Consider the following 19,070-nt stretch of genomic DNA (forward strand, 5'->3'; position numbering starts at 1 on the left):
CTAGTTGGCTTTCCAATGCGATTCGGAGAGAAGGTATCTCGAGCTCGATTGGTTGTACCGCTTCGACGCCATAGACCAAGGAAAAGGGGGTAGCCCCTGTCGATGTACGGACAGAGGTTCGATAACCCCAAAGGGCGAAATGTAGTTTACTTGGCCAATCTTTATAATTTTCCGTCATCTTTTCGATGATGGTTTTCACGTTTTTGTTGGCCGATTCGACTGCTCCGTTTGTTTGTGGTCTGTAAGGTGATGATCGATGATGTTTGATGTGATATTTCTGCAACAATTCCGCGCATTCGGCTTGGAAATGTGTTCCATTGTCACTGATCATCTCATGTGGTACCCCATAGCGGCATATAATATTTTTCTCAATGAATTGAGCTACATGTTTTGCCGTCAGTTTGGCATACGAGGCTGCCTCAACCCATTTGGTGAAGTAATCGATTGCTACGAGAATGAATTCATGCCCCCCTTGTCCTGGTGGTGTGATTTTTCCAATGATGTCGATACCCCAAGTGGAGAAAGGCCATGGAGAAGTATACGTGTAGAGGAGTGAAGGTGGAACATGCTGTAAATTTGCATAGATTTGGCACTTCATACATTTCTTGACGTACTCGTGACAATCTCGCTCCATAGTAGTCCAATAGTAACCTTGTCGTTGAATCTTTTGGACTAACATCTTTGCATTCATGTGAGTTCCACATATACCAGCATGAAGGTTTTCCATGGTTTTATGTGCTTCTTTTTTAGTTACACATAAGAGATTCCTTCCTGTTGCGGTTCTCTTATGGAGTTCTCCCCTGATGAGCACATACTGTGAGGCCAGGAGCCTCAAAGCACGGCGTGCCCTTTTATCAGTATTAAGAGGATACTCTGCTCTTGTCACATAATTGAGGATGTCTGTATACCATGGTTCTTCATCTTCTTCTTGTTCATCATCAAGTGCATGAACATAAGCTGGTTCGTATCTTCTCTCTATGGTGAGTGGCATTCTGATCGTGTCAGCTGGAATTCGCACCATTGATGCTAACTTAGCTAGTGCGTCGGCGAACTGGTTTTCTTCTCTTGGCAAATACGTATATTCTACTTCATCTAGTTGCTCCGTGAGAGTTTCCAGATGAGCTTGATACGTAGCGAGACTTTCACTCCTCACTTTCCATCTCTTAGAGATTTGGTTAATGATTAGTGAGGAGTCACCATAGATTCTGAGTTTCTTGATTCCCAAGGCGACAGCTGTTTCTAATCCCAAAATGCATGCTTCGTATTCTGCGGCATTATTGGTGACGTCAAAGTCGAGCTTCATGGAAATTGGGATGTGTTCTTCATTGGGCGATACAAGCAAGACTCCCACACCACATCCCTTTTGGTTTGAGGCTCCATCGAAATAGAGTGTCCAACTATCGTCTTCGGTCATGAGTAAATCTTCGTCAGGGAAATCGTACTCATCTTCTTCTTTTTCAGCTTCTTCTAGCGGAAAGTCTGCTAAGAAGTCAGAAACTGCAGAACCTTTGATGGCCTTTTGTGGTACGAATCTCAAGTCAAATTGAGCTAGATTGACTATCCACCTTGATAATCTGCCGTTGAGTGTTGCTTTCTCGAACAGATATTTGAGAGGATCCATCTTAGATACGACATGCACTGTATGAGTGAGCATGTAATGTCTCAGTTTTTGTGCGGCCCATACAAGTGCGAGACACAATTTCTCGAGTGGCGTGTATCGCGTCTCATATCCTTGGAGTTTCTTGCTTAGGTAATAGATTGCATTCTCCTTGTTTTCGATCTCTTGTGCTAGCATTGCCCCCATCGTTTCTCTTGTGACCGTAAGGTAGAGTCGAAGAGGAAAGTCAGGTATTGCCGGCGCTAGCACGGGTGGGTTTGCCAAATACTCTTTGATTTTGTCGAAAGCCTTTTGGCACTCATTATCCCATGTGACTGGGACATTCTTCTTAAGCTTCTTGAATATAGGTTCGCATATCGCTGTGAGCTTTGATATGAACCTACTTATGTACTGCAACCTTCCAATGAAGCCTCGAATCTCCTTTTCATTTTTGGGCGGTGGCATGGCCATGATCGCTTTTACTTTTGAAGGATCTATTTCAATCCCTCGCGAACTGATCACATATCCAAGTAATTTGCCTGACGTGACTCCGAATGCACATTTTGCTGGATTTAATCTCATGTTATACTTACGGAGTCTTGCAAAAAATTTGCGAAGTGCGACAATATGGCCTGGGCGATCTTTAGACTTGACAATCATGTCATCAACATAGACCTCCACCTCTTTGTGCATCATGTCATGTAAAAGTGCTGTAGCTGCTCTTTGGTAGGTGGCACCCGCGTTTTTCAACCCGAATGGCATTACCGTATAGCAATATGTACCCCACTGTGTGATGAATGTGGTTTTCTCCATGTCTTCTTCGGCCATCAATACTTGATTATATCCGGCGTAACCATCCATGAATGACAGGAGTGCATGGTTTGCTGTATTATCGACCAGAATGTCAATGTGAGGTAGAGGGAACCCATCTTTTGGGCTTGCTTTATTGAGATCCCTGTAATCAACACACATTCTGACTCTTCCGTCCTTCTTTGGAACTGGGACCACATTTGCTATCCATTCCGGATATTTGGATACTCTGATGAAACCTGCGGCCAATTGCTTCCTGATTTCTTCTTTGATTTTGAGAGCCACATCTGGTTTCATTCGGCGCAGCTTTTGTTTGACATGCTTCATACCTGGGATGAGTGGTATCGTGTGCTGAGCTATATCCCTGTCAATTCCTGGCATATCTTGGTATGACCAAGCAAATACATCAACAAATTCACTAAGCAAGTTAATTAGCTCTTTGCGTTCATCTTGACTTAGCGTTAATCCAATTTTTACTTCTTTAACATCCGTATCATTGGAAATATTAACTGTTTCTGTATCTTCAATAACTGCTGTTTTATTTTCATGTTCTTCCATTGCTTTTATTATTTCTTTGTCATTTTTATCATTAGCAAAGCAATATTGATCAGGGCTAGGGAAATGGCACACATCGTAAGCAAAGGTATTCATTTTATTGAATTTACTGGCTAAAACATCAAGAGAGGCAAGGTCAGCTGCGACCTCACCAGAATTATTAGGACTAGAAAGATAAGGCTCAACAAGAGACTCAGGGCTGAATTCTATAGCAGAAAGAGGGTCGGCCTCAAACTCTAAGGACTCATCTACAGACTTAGACTCAGACTCGGACTCGGACCTAGATGATTCAGACTCATCAAACATAGGACCCTCGCCAGCGGTTATTTCCAACTTCTCTCCACTTGGCGTAGTGATCCTCAATGTCTTGCGCCATCCCCTTGAAATGTTGTCAGCTTGGACGATTAACTCGGAGGGGTCAAACTCCTTGTTTGCTATGACCGCTTGAACGAGCTCAGAGTTATCATTGCAGACCGGCTTGGATTCATTTTTCTTCATTCCAAAAAGAAGATTAATTCCCAGATCATCAGAGTTCAGGTTGGCTGACTTCTCGACTGTGGAGAGTTCTTCATCGAGGAAGTCACAATCGAGGAATACTTCGAATCCTGATTCACGGATCCCATCATGGACAAATGGCTCGGGGAATTCATAGCATGGGAAGTCTTCCCCTTCTTTGATGTACTGGCCGTTGAGAGTGAACGGATATGGATCCATGGCCATTTCTGTCTTCGTGATTCGAGCATTGTTGCGAGCCTTCAATTTCAAGGCGGCCTGTTTCAAGTCTTCCTTTGTTGGTTCGAATCCTAAGCCAAAAGTATCCTTCTTGATTGCACTAGGATGGCCCCAAGATTTAGCCATTTTCTTCTTGAGCCCAAGGGTCATTCCAGGAAAGTGACCTTGCTTCTTCAGAATGGCGTTGATACTAGTGTTTGAATAAGGATCAAAGTCGAGATGACACTTTTCCTCTTCTTCGATCGCAAGAACATCATCTAAAGAAAAACCCCACAGATCTTCATCTTCCTCGTCGTGTTCAACATGGACGATAGGGGTATCAATAACTTGAATGCGCATAGGAGAAGCATCGATAGTAATCGGAATTCCTCCCGCTATGGCTTTCACTTTCTGGTGGAGCGACGACGGAATCGCCTTTAGCTCATGAAGCCAAGGGCGTCCTAACAGCAGATTGAATGAGGCCTTGATATCCACCACCTGAAACTTGGTGCGACGCTCAACGGTCCCAGTGGTTATATTCAGTATGATAGTACCCACGGCTTGACGGCGAGTATTATCGTAAGCGCGAATCCCCTGAGTGGAGGGAGTCAACTCTTCATTCTTTATACCCAACTTCTTTGCAGTACGGAGTGGGCACACATTGATTGCAGAGCCATTATCAACCAGGCTCATAGGAACATTCATCTGCCTACACACCACAGTGAGGTGTAAGGCCTTATTATGTTGATCCCCTTCCGGGGGTAGATCCTTATCAGAAAAGGAAATCAGATTGCTAGTACTCGGCAGCTCAGTAGTGAGGAAGTTGACCAGTCCTTGGGGAGTCATGTCGTCATCGACTCCTATCTTCACCAGAGCATTCATTACAGCCTTTCGATGCTCGTGGGAAGTGGCCAAAAGCTTCCATACATTCATCTCCACCTTGGTTTTTTGTAGCTGTTTGACCACATCGCTATTCACAGGGTCGATGGGATCAACTATCGGATCTGATTGTGGTGGAGGTGGAGGTGGGTTAGGTTGTTGCAACCGTCCACTTCTAGTGAGAACCTTGACCTCAAGGTCCCCCCAAACATCTTCACTGGTGCCGAGAGACGAACAGACTATATCTTTGAGATAGATATCTTCATCATCGCTATCCCAAATCCCATTTACTTCTTCAGTGCTTGAGATAAATACAACTTCTGGCAGAGGTTCATTCACAGGTTGAATGAGTATTGACGGATCAAAGGAGACTTCATCTCCCATGATAGCCAGAGCATCAGAAAGAGGACCTGTTTGAATGTTAGGCTTCTTGCCCCCCGGAGGGACAGGAAGTTGGTTAGCATCTATTAGGTCTTGGATTGCGTCTTTTAGCCTCCAACACTTCTCAGTATTATGACCCTTGCCTTGATGATACTTGCAATAAGCATTGGGGTCATAATTAGCGGTCCTATTCTCAGGTCGAGGTTCTGGGAAAGGTCCAATTGGCATAATCAATCCCTTACTATGAAGACGGTCATAAGCAGCATCATAAGTCATTCCCAAAGGCGTATAAATCCTCCTTTGCCTTTGGAATTTTTGAGGAGGGGCATTAAGGGCCAGCACATCACTAATGTCGATGTTGTTGGTAGCATTATTGGGCTTAGAAGACGAAGAAGAAGGAGTGTCGTTCTTCTTGTTTTTCCAAGTGTTGCTGTTATTGTTGTTACCAACAGACTTCATCAGTTCATCTTCGATATTGATTCCAATATCGTATACAGCTTCAAAGGTACTTAAAGGCAGAAACTTCAAGTGTTGCTTGTATTTATGCGTCAGATTGGAAATGAACAAGCGAACCATTTCCTTCTCCTTGGGAGGGTCTACCAGGAGTGCAGCTGTTTCTCTCCACCTACTTAGGTAAGTAGTGAAGCCTTCATTCTCTTTCTGTTTGAGAATGGAGAGTTCACGTTCAGAAGTCTTGGCCTGAATGTTGCACTTGTATCGGTTCATAAAGCTTTCAGCAACATCTTCCCAGGTCGCAACATGCTTGGATTCTAGGGAATAAAACCACTGTTGACAGGCATGCTCTAAGGAAAGAGGAAACACCGTAGGGAAGAGTGTCACATCTACTCCCTTAAGAGCCATAGTTGCAGAAAAAGCCTTCAAATGGAACAGCGGGTTATCAGTAGGCTTGAACTTTGGAATATCAGCAGTGGAAAATTTTTCAGGGAGTTTCTCTCTTATGGACGAGGAAGTGACAGGTTGTTCCACATAAGTGAACTCTTCTGAAATCTTACTCATCTGTTCCTTGATCTTGTCCATCGCAGCAACAGTAACACTGTTTTGCTTGTCTTGCTCTACAGTGCTGACTCTAGTAGTGAGTGTCTGCATCATGTCAGACAACCTTTCGATTGTCCTGTTGAGGTTCTCGATGTCTTCCTTAGTGGGCATTGGTTGAAAGTAGACTGGAGACGGATCTTGTGGAGATGACTGAGGTGGTTTCCTTGTACGCCTCTTTGGTACAAGAGGTTGTTGAGGTATGGACTCGAACCGTAACAATCTACCCTTGCTTCTTGCCCAAGTGCTGTGACACCGAAACAAACACACCTTTAATGACCAAACTTGACCTTAACCTATCCGGATTAAAGAAAAACTTTTTTTTTATCGAAGCTCTACTTATTAAAAAAAAAAAAAAGGAAACATGGGAGGATACCATCCGACTTACTCCGAAAAAAAAACGACACAAAAAAAACGAGACTTCCCTAAAATACGGTCAAAGTGATGTACGACTAAAAAGAAAAGTGTGTGGACATAACATGTAAGTGATTAGGTGAGTTTATAGACACGTGTTTTGACCGTATAACTAGACACGACTCAATACTGGACACAAAAATCGAGAAAAAAGACTGACGGGACACTTTCCTGGGCACCGTGTCACGGTACAGACTGGCGTGACACGGTTAAGGCTTACCGTCAGACGGTAGCCTTTACCGTGTCACGGCACTGTTCACCGTGACACGGCAGAAAATGCCGTGACACGGTGCGCAGTTCCAGGTCAGTTTTGTGATTTTTTTTTAGACTTTAATCGATTTTAAGTCCGTACTAATTACTATGTGAGAAAAAACCCTCGGTCATGGGTCAAACAAAAAAAAGCAAACACATTAGGGTTAGCACCGAACAAACACATAGCATGTAGGCACGATGATGTAAAAAAGTTCGCAACCTAAAGTCGAGGTCTATGTTCAACTATTGGTCAAGCTTTGGGTGTCAAAAGGGTACCATGGTTAAGAGTTTGGACGCGTTAGCAAGGCAGCCTCCCTTGAGGGTGTATGCCAACGGGCGGCTCCGCGAGTTCGTGATGAAATCGAACTCGACTCCATGGTTTGGGTGGATTTAATAACTCGGATGAACCCTTATTGCCATGAGCGTTTTTTGGTTGATAGAGCTTAAATCCCCCGGGGCTAAGACGTATGTAGAACACATACGTTTTTTTCAGAAAAATCGAAGGAAGTCGACTGTGGAAAAAGAAAATAGGTCACCGGACAGATTTTAGGACTGCCGTGACACGGCAGAAATCCCCGTGTCACGGTACAGTCTACCGTCAGACGGTACACTGTACCGTGACACGGCAGACTCTGCCGTGACACGGCAGTCAGAAAATCTGACTGGTGCCCTGTTTGCTTTTGCGCGCAACCGAGTTATCCAATTTTTCCTACGGGACAGACCTGAATGTGACGTTAAAACGTCTATGCAGATGCAAAAAATGCCAAATTAATCACAGGAATATTTTTTCAAGAATCTTTCAAGTCTCATCCACTCATCTTAATTAAATACCGATCACTCAAATCGATAAATAATTAAGAATCCTCCCCAGTGGAGTCGCCAAATTGTAGGCGTCGCTCGAAGTGCGCCTACGTTAAAAGCATGTTGTGAATATGCTTGGCACTCATAGGAAGTGAGAATTGACATTACGATTAGGGACAACGATTAGGGACAAATAAAGTAGGGAGCCGCCAACAAGTTTTTAAGGAACTTGTAAACCGTTCACGGATCATAAAAAGGCAACCACGATAAGGGACAACGATAGGCAACAACGATTGACCCGTGAAGGTTACACCCCATTCATAATCCATGAGATTACTAACTCCATATGGTTCGGAACCACGAAAGGAGGATCGGGGATGATGGTACGAAGTGAGTCATGGAGTCACATTCGCCCGTATTGGCCTCTACTCGATTCTTATAGTGAAAAACATTCCTGCGATCTCAAAGGCATACAAACAAAGATTCAATTTGCTCCAAACTATTATTTAACTAAATTGGTTCAAAATTAATGCACACATAATTCTAAATATTTGGTGATCACTTGATTACACAACAAGATTAAAAAGGAACCTAAACCGGTTGTCCAAATTATCTTATTAGTCGTGATTTTCAATTACATATTCCCTTTAACATGCAATATTGTGATCAAAATAAATAAAAGAATCAATATCAACATAAAAACCAATTTAATCATAATTCCAACAACATAAAAATCGTTAGAAAAACCAATAATAAAAAGAGCATGATCCTTACTTTGAATCTGTTTGTTTGCAACTACAAAATAATAAACGAGTTAGTAACTTCAAGAAAATAATAAAGCGATGACTAAATTAAATTAAATAAAATAAAGTTGATTTTGGGGCCAAACCCTCAAACGATTCTACCTTTCACGCCTTGGTTTAAGGACAGAACCTCGAGTAAAATATGGACTCCTTTGAGTGCTTGAAGAAGGAATTTTGAAGTGAAAAGGGTAGGCTAGTGTTTAGGTTAAGAGCATAGAAGAGAGAGAAATAAGAATCATAGAATTCTCGTTGCCCCGTTCATCAGAAATGAGGGGGTATTTATAGGGAAATGTGCTGAGGGAGCACACGGAACCCTAAAATGATAAAAAACCCTAAAAAATATCCCGTGACACGGTCAGAGTGTACCGTGACACGGTTAGACTGTACCGTCAGACGGTACAAGTTCCCGTGACACGGTCAGTCTTTGGAGTGTCGCGGGAAATTTTCAGAAAACGGAACGGAAAACGCGTTAAGGGTTTACGCGGAAAGGACGCGGAGCTTCCCGTGTCACGGCAGACCTCCCGTGTCACGGGAAGTCCCACCGTCAGACGGGAACTGTTCCCGTGACACGGTCAAGCCTGACCGTGACACGGTCAACTCCAGTCCATTTTTCCGTCTAAATTCATTTTTAACCCTAATTTCTTTCGGCTTTTTGAGTGCCGATTGATAATTACAGGCTTTTTTCTGACTTTTAAAATTCGGGCTAAAATGAGAAAATAATAAATTAAATAAAATAAAATATTTGGTCCAAAAATAATAAAATAATAAAAAGGTTTGGGCTTAAAATTAATTAACAAATTAAAACTATGCTTTTACCAAACACCAAGACTGATCCATGGACCTTTCAAATATATGAATTTAATAAAATACGATTCTTTAAGCACTCTCGGGATTAAATACTAAACCCGACCAACAGCAGCGGTGAAAGGTTATTTATCATCGGGTTTGGTTTTGGGGAGACATTTTTAGGTGTCTACAATACTATTTTTTTATGTATACTAAATTTAAGAAAAGTTTATCAAACGGGGTCATATTAAATGTATAATAAGGTTTTTTTCCTTTTTTAAACAATAATAAGGTTTATTTTAATAATATGTAACTTTCATTAAAAAAACTAAAAGAAATTTAACAATAAAAGTTGCACATAAAATAATAAAGTAAGTATAGAACATATTTTTTCTGATCTGATTAAGATTTTTTTTTTTCCCAAATATGATATGATATATAAGTATAAGTATTAAAAAAATAAAATAGAGTGAATTAAGCATGACTTAGTCCACAATAAATGCAACCAAGTTGAGTTTTCATTTTTTTTTTTTTTTTAAACCTACGTAAATGATTTCAAATACGAAGGTCATTATTAATGGAATAATATTTTAATCTACATTTTAATCTACAATAATGATTTCAAATACAAAAGTCAATTAATTGAGTACTATTTTATCATATTTTATTGAAGTTTATCAACTGTTTTATGAGTTTAATAACCTCTAATTTTATCTTATCCTAAATTTTCATAACTTATTAGCCTTTTTTTGTCACGTATTGTCATTATTGACTTGAGAATGTTAGAGCTGAAATAAGTGAAAATAAGGTGAGATGTATGAATAGAGCCTAAGTCGGTTCCATACACAAAACATGAAAATTAAGGCAATTAACAAACAGACTAACGCATAAATAAGAGTTAAGTTTTCTTCTTCACATAAAAGGATGACATGATAAATTATCAAGTAACATTGTATTAAATGTCACATCATCTTTCTCTATATATTTATAAGAAGGCAGCAAAGACAGTGCCTGCTTTCAGATCCTGATTTTTTTGGCTACAATTTTTTTTTCACTTCTTTTTGGCAAAAGAAGTGAGGGAACAAACAGAAACTCCCAATCATACCACGCCCTAAGGCTGGGCTGGGAAGCATGTTCCGTGTATTGGATAGTGCAAAAGAAAGGCGCGAATCAAGGTCCATGTACAAAAGGGAATGGCAACGTACAAGGACCAGTCATAATCATATTCCAGGAAGAAGAAAGATGGAAGGGGGAGGTGAGATCATTTATAAGCCACTGGAAATTCTAGTAATTTGGAGGGGATAGGACTCTGTTCAATGGATGAGTATTACTTGTTTTCCCTAATTATTATGAGAATATGGGACTGCAGGATGGCTTATTCAAGAAATAAAAAAAGATGGCCACCGCGATTCTATGAACACAGATGTGGACAGTTGTGTGTGCTAGTGTGAATTGTGGATAAGGGGCAGGGGATAGACTTCCTGCCTCGGATTTGTTCAAAAGAATATGAGTTCTGATGGTTCCTGAAATTTCATCTACAAAAGCAAAAATGAGGAAAATAAGCATTTCCTGTTTGGTGCTTAGCTTGGAGCACCTCCGTCACCAGGACCTCCTTTACTCCCAGTGGAAGTAGTAGAGCTCTGACTAGACTGCTGGAGACCAGAGTGCGATATGGACCCACTTTTTGACAATACAGAGCCACCTGAACCGCTTGATATGCTCAAAGAGGAAGACAAGGCAGAAGCAGATTCTTTGTTGGACCCTGAAATTACTTCAGCTCGCAAATCTGAGGACGAGGATGATGGAGCAAGAGTTCCAATAGAAGATCCAACAGGATAAGGAGCTACTGGCATATCCGAAAGAGAAGATGCAGAAGGGCTGTAACTTAGATTTCCCATTGGATGATCAAACTTGCATGTTGGACCAAACTTGCATACTCCATGTTGTGCATAGTAACTACAAGTTGGAGTACCCTGTAAAATAATAGAGTTAACATGTTCCTAGAATTCACAAACAACTTGAACTAATTTGTTTTTACGAAATGACCAATCAACAAGCCCAGACCATCTAGTTTAAATATATAGTATAAAAAACAGAAATGCAGAATCACATGCAATTCAATAACATAATAAGTTCTTCGAAAAGGAAATGATCGGTAAGTAAACTATGCATGCATATGATAATTTACCACTATCAAAAAGTTGTACTCAGAATCCATTGATATACTCATTCCCTAGTTTTATTTTCATTTAACCATAACTCTATTTAAACAACAGAAATCCTATTTCATAAACAAGGAAGAAACAGGATGCTCAAAGATAGTTAATCACTTAATCTTGGTCTATATTGCCCCACCAGCCACCTTCCCTGACTCCTCAACAACAACAACAACAACAACAACAACAAAAACAACAAAGCCTTATTACCAAAATGATTAGGAGTTGGTTAACATGAATCTTCATAAGGGGCCAACCACAAACAATGGAAAATCCAAGAAAATACTTAGTGGCCGAAAAACAAGGGCAGTGTAAAGTGAAAATCCAAAAAACAGGATATAAAATTGAAATTGAGAAAGTTTAATAAAAGAGTGAGGGGAAATAAAAGAGGGGATAAAATGCAAGTAAGAACACAAATAATTTATCATTTAAAAATGAATAAATAAATCCCTACCTTATAAAAAGTAGAAAATAACTCTTAGGAATAGTGTTCTACCAACTATACCCTCAAAAATAGGTACAAAAATGTATATTTACTTTTTTACCCTAATTAATATGTTTACTCTCATTAATATATTTAATTGTTTTTTTTTTCATTAAACATACCATCAATTAATACAAAGTTTTTTTTTAACAAAAACTTGTAATGCCTTTTTTTTAAATAAAAAAATTATAATGTTTTGTACTTCATATGTTATTATTGTTATTTAAAAAGGAAAAAAAAATTGTATGTAAGAAGACTTTATTTATTACCACGAGATGATTTGTTTTTACTCCTTTGTGGTTGCACTTCTTATTTACAATTTTGTTGTCATTTAATTATTACAAATATTGTTAAGGTTTATTAGCTTTTTAATTGTACATTATTTGATGGCATGCACATAAACAACGTGGAATTTAAATGACATTCATATTAAATAATGATATTTGAGCAGATGTTATCAAGAGGTATAAATAACTTTAAAATCCAAAAATCGAAGGAAATCAATGATAGAAAAAAAAAATGTATTAAATATGGAGAGAATTTAAGAGGAAAAATATAACTAAGTGGTTATTGCTTTAGTATTAGATATAGATATAGATATAAATATTAGATGGTTGTAGAACATTGAACTTACATTCTTAAGTTTTTAGCTACAACGAACATTTCATATATTATTACTCCGTATGACCAAGCTCACAAAAAATTCATTTAAAGAAAAATACGTTAAGTATTATTGAATCATGCAAATCAATTAAGAGTTCTAAACTAGCTTAAGATATGAAGGGATGCAAATCAATTAAATATTACTTAATAATAATTTTGAAATAAGACTATTAAACTTTTGAGGGTTTTAAAAAATAATTATCATTTAAGATTTTGGTGGTTTTTTTATATTTTTACACAACCACTATATATGCACATAAACCAAATAGTACGTATTAAAACTACCAGATCTACCACCCAGACAAAAGGTGTAACTACGCGCTAATACAACTTTTATGCAAGAGCTAACTCTTTTGCGCGCATCGCGCGCGTAGGATACCCTAGTAAAAATTAAAAACCAAAGTAGAGTTTGCAAAACACAATCAGTGTAGGTAAAAAGGAAAAAAAAAAAAAAAAAGCTCTACCGAGAAAATGAAATAAATATGGTCCAATCCTACAGTCCTCTAAGACAGCCCTTTGTAAGTCTATATATAAGAGCAGAAGAAGGTTACAAAGAGTTACACAATTAAATAAAGGAAAAGAGTATTGACAGGCCAAAAAACTTTGAATCAATCTTCTCGATAGTAACCCTGGAGTCTCTTCCAGTCCATATTCAACTAAAAGTTAGCCAGAGATAATAAACATATGATAGATCACAGAAAATAATAACACGGCCTAATTAGCTTACTTATCAAATTTAATGGAGAGCTTAGTTGGTCAGGCAAGTAGCAACTAAACTCAAGATCAAACTGAGTTTGTAGAACTCAACAAAAAGCAACAAGTTTTCATGAAAACAATAATATAGGTGTGCTCATGCTTTTTTTTCTTTAAAAAAAAAAATAAAAATAAAAAAATAAAAAATATTACAAGTAAGTTTGTAAGATCTATTAATTAAAAAAATAGTATCAAACATAATAATAGCCATCATAAAGTTGAGCTACTCAAATTTTTGCTGAGCAAGGAAAGATTAACATAACTATTAAGATTGCAAATCTCAATTGAGGTTGGGCACAACAGCTCACTCAAGTCAAGTTTTAACTGAGCTGAACTTTCGAAGCTATGCAAGTAGGCACCGCAATGAATTACCCCCTACTTACCTCAAGTAATTACACAATTCCCCTGCAATCATGCTACAGTTCTATTAAGGGTTGAGAAAAAAAATTAACCATTCCACTGTCGAAGAGATGTAAATTTTGAATAGAAAAAACTGAAAAGGTAAATTTGAGAAAATATGTGAATCATTTTAATTAATGTTTGTATCAAATTATAAAAATTAAAAAAAAAAAAAAAATTTAAAATCAATGTTATGAAAAGCAACATAATTTTAAAATTGTATATATTTTTCTATCAATTATTAATTTCTGCTTTAATTATGCTGACATATAATTGAGAAAACTAGACAAGTGACATCATTAAAAAAAAACATAAAATGGTGTGAAAAGTTTAGAAGAAACAGTCCAGAAAGAGAATAATATAACAGGCTTCCCTTTAGCACCTTTGGTAGCAGAAATTGAACTCGTTTTCTCTGCTAAACAAAGTTGTATTGACAACTACCATATGTCCATATACAGAGAACCAAAAGAAGTAATAAAATTCACTAGGCATCAGTTCTATACGACTAGGATGTCCTAACTCCCTCCACTTGTTCACTTAATAGATGGAAGTGAAATACTCAACAAGACATATCTGCATTGAGTATGAGAACTAGAAGAGAGAATACCATGTCGACTATGAAAATTCCGGCACACTAAAAGGCTACGTAATTCAACAATCCCCCAAGAACATTGATCAGTAATATACTAATATGTGTATATGTACAAGCGAAAGTTACACTTTTGGGATAATTCAATCGAATCTTAAACAGTTATACACGAATTAAAGAACACTGCTTTAAACAAAAGGAATGAAAATAGTTGTCACTGGCACTAATAACACATAATTAACAATATTAAATTACGTTCTGTTAAGGCCCCACAGTAGATATTTTAAATCAAAATCCAGACAATAGAATCCAAGTCTTTGTATTTATCAATGTCACATAAAGAATGTAAGCCTAAAAAGAATTGATGAATACATTATTACCATATAGTTTAAAGACGAAACTGCAAGTTAAATAGCATTTATTATGGTAATGATGTGGACGAAGAATTATTGCGGGCAATTTAGTAATAAACAACTGCAAGATTTATCTAATTAAACCATTAGCATAAAAAAGACTAACTGAGGACGTTAAAATCTGATGGAAAATCCAAATCCAGGGATTAAATAAGCAGAATAACCAAGCCTACCCAAGAATATAGGTTCAGACAACCACCAGAACCTCATACCTTCTCTTCAGTTCTCACAATTAAGGAGATTGAGAATGCATGCCCAAATTTATTAACCTAGAAGATACTTGAAGATTACAGATTCATCATAAGGTAATCATACTCTAACTAGAACAAACAATGAAAAGTATGACTAGTATAGTAATCAAATACTGACATAAGGAGTTGGTGACAGGTGAGCCCAAAAGGATGTCAGAGCAAACCACTTCTATAAGCACCAAAGCACAATAAGCTTTCACAAAATATGACAGTAGTCTTCAGGCTATGGTTATCCTTTAGAAAAGTGAAGAGGAACAATATTGGGTGATGGAGACCCAACGTAACATAAAATTGAGACACTATGAAAGAAATGATATCCCAATAAGTCAATTAGAATATACAACTACTGAGAATTTAATGAGAATTAGAAGTAAGAGGTGTAAAAATACATACTGGACGAAGAGGAAGTCCCATGGGGCTAAGGGCAGAACTGGTTTCTGGAACAACCCATTCTGAAGGATGATTATATTTACATGACGAACCGAATTTGCAGTCTCCTGTTTTAAGGTAATGCTGGCATTCTGGTTGCCCGGGTCTCTGAGGATATGAATGTTCCTTTGATATACTAGTTGTTCCACCACCAGAAGGCGATATAGCTTGATAAGGACCAGTTACACCAGTGTAAGCAGAAGGTGACATTGGCATTAAACCGTAAAATTGGCCAGCTCCCACTGACTGGGTATTAGGGGCAGTTATAGGGGTAGTGCCCTGTGCCAAACATAGTTACCAAACAATTAGACACAAAATTGAAAAACTGTGCAGAAAGACTTTAAACACAGTAAATGGTGACTGACCTAACCTTAATTTGCACTGTTCAATATAATCTTTTTTTCAACAGCACAACATCATTTACTTTCAAAAGCTCGAACTTCATAGGAATTTTGCTAGCATGAAACCAACTAGTTTAACATGAATTATGTTTTAAGTTTTCAACCATATACAGTATAAAAGAGAACTGCAGTTCCTGTGAAGCAATAACTACAACTAAAAGTAGCATTTACAACCTGCATCAGAAATGAGTGTACTCTCTAGCTTATAGGAAATTCAGGAAAACATAAATCTTTTTTTTACCCAATCCACGCATAATTATACTATGTATTAGCTGTTACTGTTATCATGAGTATGATGACGATCATGTTGCAATTGTAAAGAGTTAGTACAATTACTAAGATTACCACATCTTATATCTTTCCACCATAAGACTATAACCCCCACCTTCCTTTTCCTTCCTACATCTAAATCCATTTCTTTTTAAAAGCCGCTAAATTGGATGACGTAAGGGAACATGAGAGTTGGTAATTCTACACTATGTTAGTTGTATCAAGAGGTCAAGGCCCAAGTTAGGAAATCATACCATTGGCCAATTGAGCCCTATCTAAGAATGTTTTAACACAGTTTTTTTTGTGAAAATTTACTCTCTTTCATGAAAAAGAAAATCCAAGTCCAAAATTAGACAATAAATAATACAGCTGCAGGCATTAATCGCATAGCTTTTCCATTTGCTAGTGACAAAATTATCCTCATAAAATCAAACACCGAGATATATATAATGTGAAACTTTCAAACATCACTTCTATAGCCACACAACCAAAATGATATTCACTTACTGGGTAAGGTCCCCAACTAGGAAAGGGAACTATCCCAGGAGAGATCAGCATTGGTCCATACGGTCCTTGGATATACGAGCCCGGTACCATAGAGGGCCTTGCAACAGGCCAATTGCCGGTCATCACTCCATACTGCTGAGGAGTGGGACCAGGAGTAGAGTAAACAGTTGGCGAAGCTAAGGCAGGAGGAACTGTGGCAGGTGCTGCCGTAGGTACTGGTACATTTGAAGGAGGTGGATGGTGAAATTTGCATGTCATCCCAAACTTGCACTGCCCTGTTTTTATGTAATAAGTACACTCTTTCTCTCCCTGCAGAATCAACAATCATCAGGTTCCTGAAGTTTAAATCTTCATGTAGTGTTAACTCTGGGAAGAATTCTAAGACTCTCACTACAACAAAAAAATATAGTATACAAACCGGGCGTAAAGGGTATCCATATATGTTCAGCGCAAACGGATTCACAGAACTAGCTCCTTGCCGTGGATGATGGTACTTACAAGAAGAGCCAAATTTGCAACTCCCAGTTCTCATAAAATACTACAATGTTTCACGAAGGAAGAGCAACATAAAACACAAAGATTTAATACATGTTTCTTAAAAAATTCATGTACGTCAATAAACAAAAATAAATTCAGGCATATCAATGACAAAAGAAAAGGATTGTTGCATCAAAAACACGAACACAATCTATATCTCAGTAGCAATCAATGTCGAAAACATCAATATATGTACAAATACTTTCAATTTCGTTAACACGGATCAATATAGTACCTGACAGATTGGCTGACCAGCTCGCTCAGGTAAGTCTCCTCCACTAACCCTTCCACTTCGTACCACCTGATCAATGTTAACATCGCACCAGTTTAAAACTTAGTTTATTTAAAAATATAATAATAACGAAATCCACAGATACAGAAGTTAAGCTAAGATAGATACTCAACACAAAATTCTATTTGTTAAAAAAGGTAAAGGAACAAAATTGATTCCATAAAATCCAACAAATTGCAAGATCAAATTACAACACAATCAAACAACAACAATTACATATATTAGAATCAATAAAATAAATAAAAAAATTAAAAAAAAAAAAATCGTAATGAAATACATTGTTTTTACCGGTGAAGTAGAACGATCACGGGGATGATTAAAACGACACCGATCGGCATAACCACAAAAACCAGTCCTCAGATAATATATGCAATCGGGCTCACCGGGCCGTTCCGGGTACGATGATGACTCCTCCATTCCAAGCTGCCACATCGGTTCTACTCTTATTCCAAAACCCACAATCCATCAAAATTGATCCCACATTATATATCACCAAAACCAAATTGAAACACCCAATTAAATTGAAAATGTGATCAAATACAAAAGAATATAATACCTTCAAGCCCAGTTTCAGGCCCGTGACCCGAATCCCAATCCGGGTTTGGATCTGAGTGGGTCCCTTCCGACTCCATTGTTGCACCAGAATCTGATCGGAGAATGGTGGGAGGGAAGAGAGAGAAGAGAGTGAGTTTTTTAGAGACAGAAAATGGCGAATTGGTGATCGTATTTATATACTGTATATATAAATAAAAAATAAATATTTCCTTTTTGTACAAATGAGCAAAATCAAATATAAAATATGACTGTCTTTTTTTTCTTTTCTCTCTTGTTCAACTGGTTTTTGATGATGGTGAGTTTCTCTCTCTAGATAATGGGGTAAATTTTTTCAAAGCATTTGATCTTTTTGGGGAAGTTGGCTTTTTCGACTGGGTGGTTTATATACGCGCGAAAGAAGAATGAGAGATTTTTTTTTTTTTTTTGGTTGTTTTTTGTTGTTTATTTATTATTCAAATTAAAAAACGTTTACTCAAAAAAATAAAAAAAAAAAAAATCCAACTGACTTTTGGTATTTGAGGAGAGAGAAAGTAGTCATAAAATAAAAGTAGTATTTAATTGCAGCCCAGAAATTTGCACGTACCAAGGATAAAAAAACAAAAATAAAAAATGAAAATATATACAAAACCGACACGCTTAAAAGGGTAGGTGTGATTAGGGATGTCAGTGGGGCGGGTCAAGTAGGAGACCCGCCCCATCCCCGCCCCAGTGGGGCGGGGATGGGTCTTGGTTTGGTGGGTGGTGGGGCGGGGATGGGGATGAAAACGATACCCGCCATGGGTGATGGGGCGGGGGTGGATTTTAAGTTGTACCCGCCCCACCCGCCCCACTTCGTACCCGCCCCATCCCCACCTCATACCCACATATACTTTTATATTATTTTATAAAAATAATTACGTGAAATAAATATTAATTATAATATTTTGTACTACACTTATGTTATAAACAAAAATGTGTGTAATATTAAGAATATTTTTTTTAATATTATAATCCGTATTAATTATGTAGGATTGTGTATTTGAGACACGGAAATTTGGTGGGTCTTGGGTGGGGATTAGGCGGGTATTTGGTGGGGATTAGGCGGGGATGGATATCCAAGTGGGGGGTGGGGCGGGGATGGTTTTGGAGTTGTACCCGCCGGGGCGGGGATGGGGATGAATATTAGACCCGCCGCGGGGATGGGGATGGGGATGGGGATGAAAATGATAGGTGGGGATGGGGATGGGAAGGCCAACATCCGCCCCGCCCCGCCCCATTGACATCCCTAGG

General features: G+C 38.2%; 1 protein-coding gene across 1 annotated transcript; it reads right to left on the reverse strand.

Moving 5' to 3' along the window:
- Nucleotides 1-9,934: 9,934 nt before the first annotated feature.
- LOC145632086 (zinc finger CCCH domain-containing protein 58-like) lies at nt 9,935-18,229 on the reverse strand. The gene is made up of 7 exons (XM_081684361.1): nt 17,803-18,229; nt 17,535-17,683; nt 17,190-17,255; nt 16,836-16,955; nt 16,418-16,726; nt 15,204-15,518; nt 9,935-11,015 (listed from the first exon to the last, which is right to left on the reverse strand). The coding sequence occupies exons 1-7, from the start codon at nt 17,876-17,878 to the stop codon at nt 10,623-10,625; spliced, it is 1,428 nt and encodes a 475-aa protein (XP_081540487.1). The 5' UTR covers nt 17,879-18,229; the 3' UTR covers nt 9,935-10,622.
- Nucleotides 18,230-19,070: the final 841 nt, after the last annotated feature.

Source organism: Chenopodium album, chromosome 5, assembly GCF_948465745.1.
Source record: "Chenopodium album chromosome 5, dcCheAlbu1.1, whole genome shotgun sequence".
In the NCBI taxonomy this organism is placed as follows: domain Eukaryota; kingdom Viridiplantae; phylum Streptophyta; class Magnoliopsida; order Caryophyllales; family Amaranthaceae; genus Chenopodium; species Chenopodium album.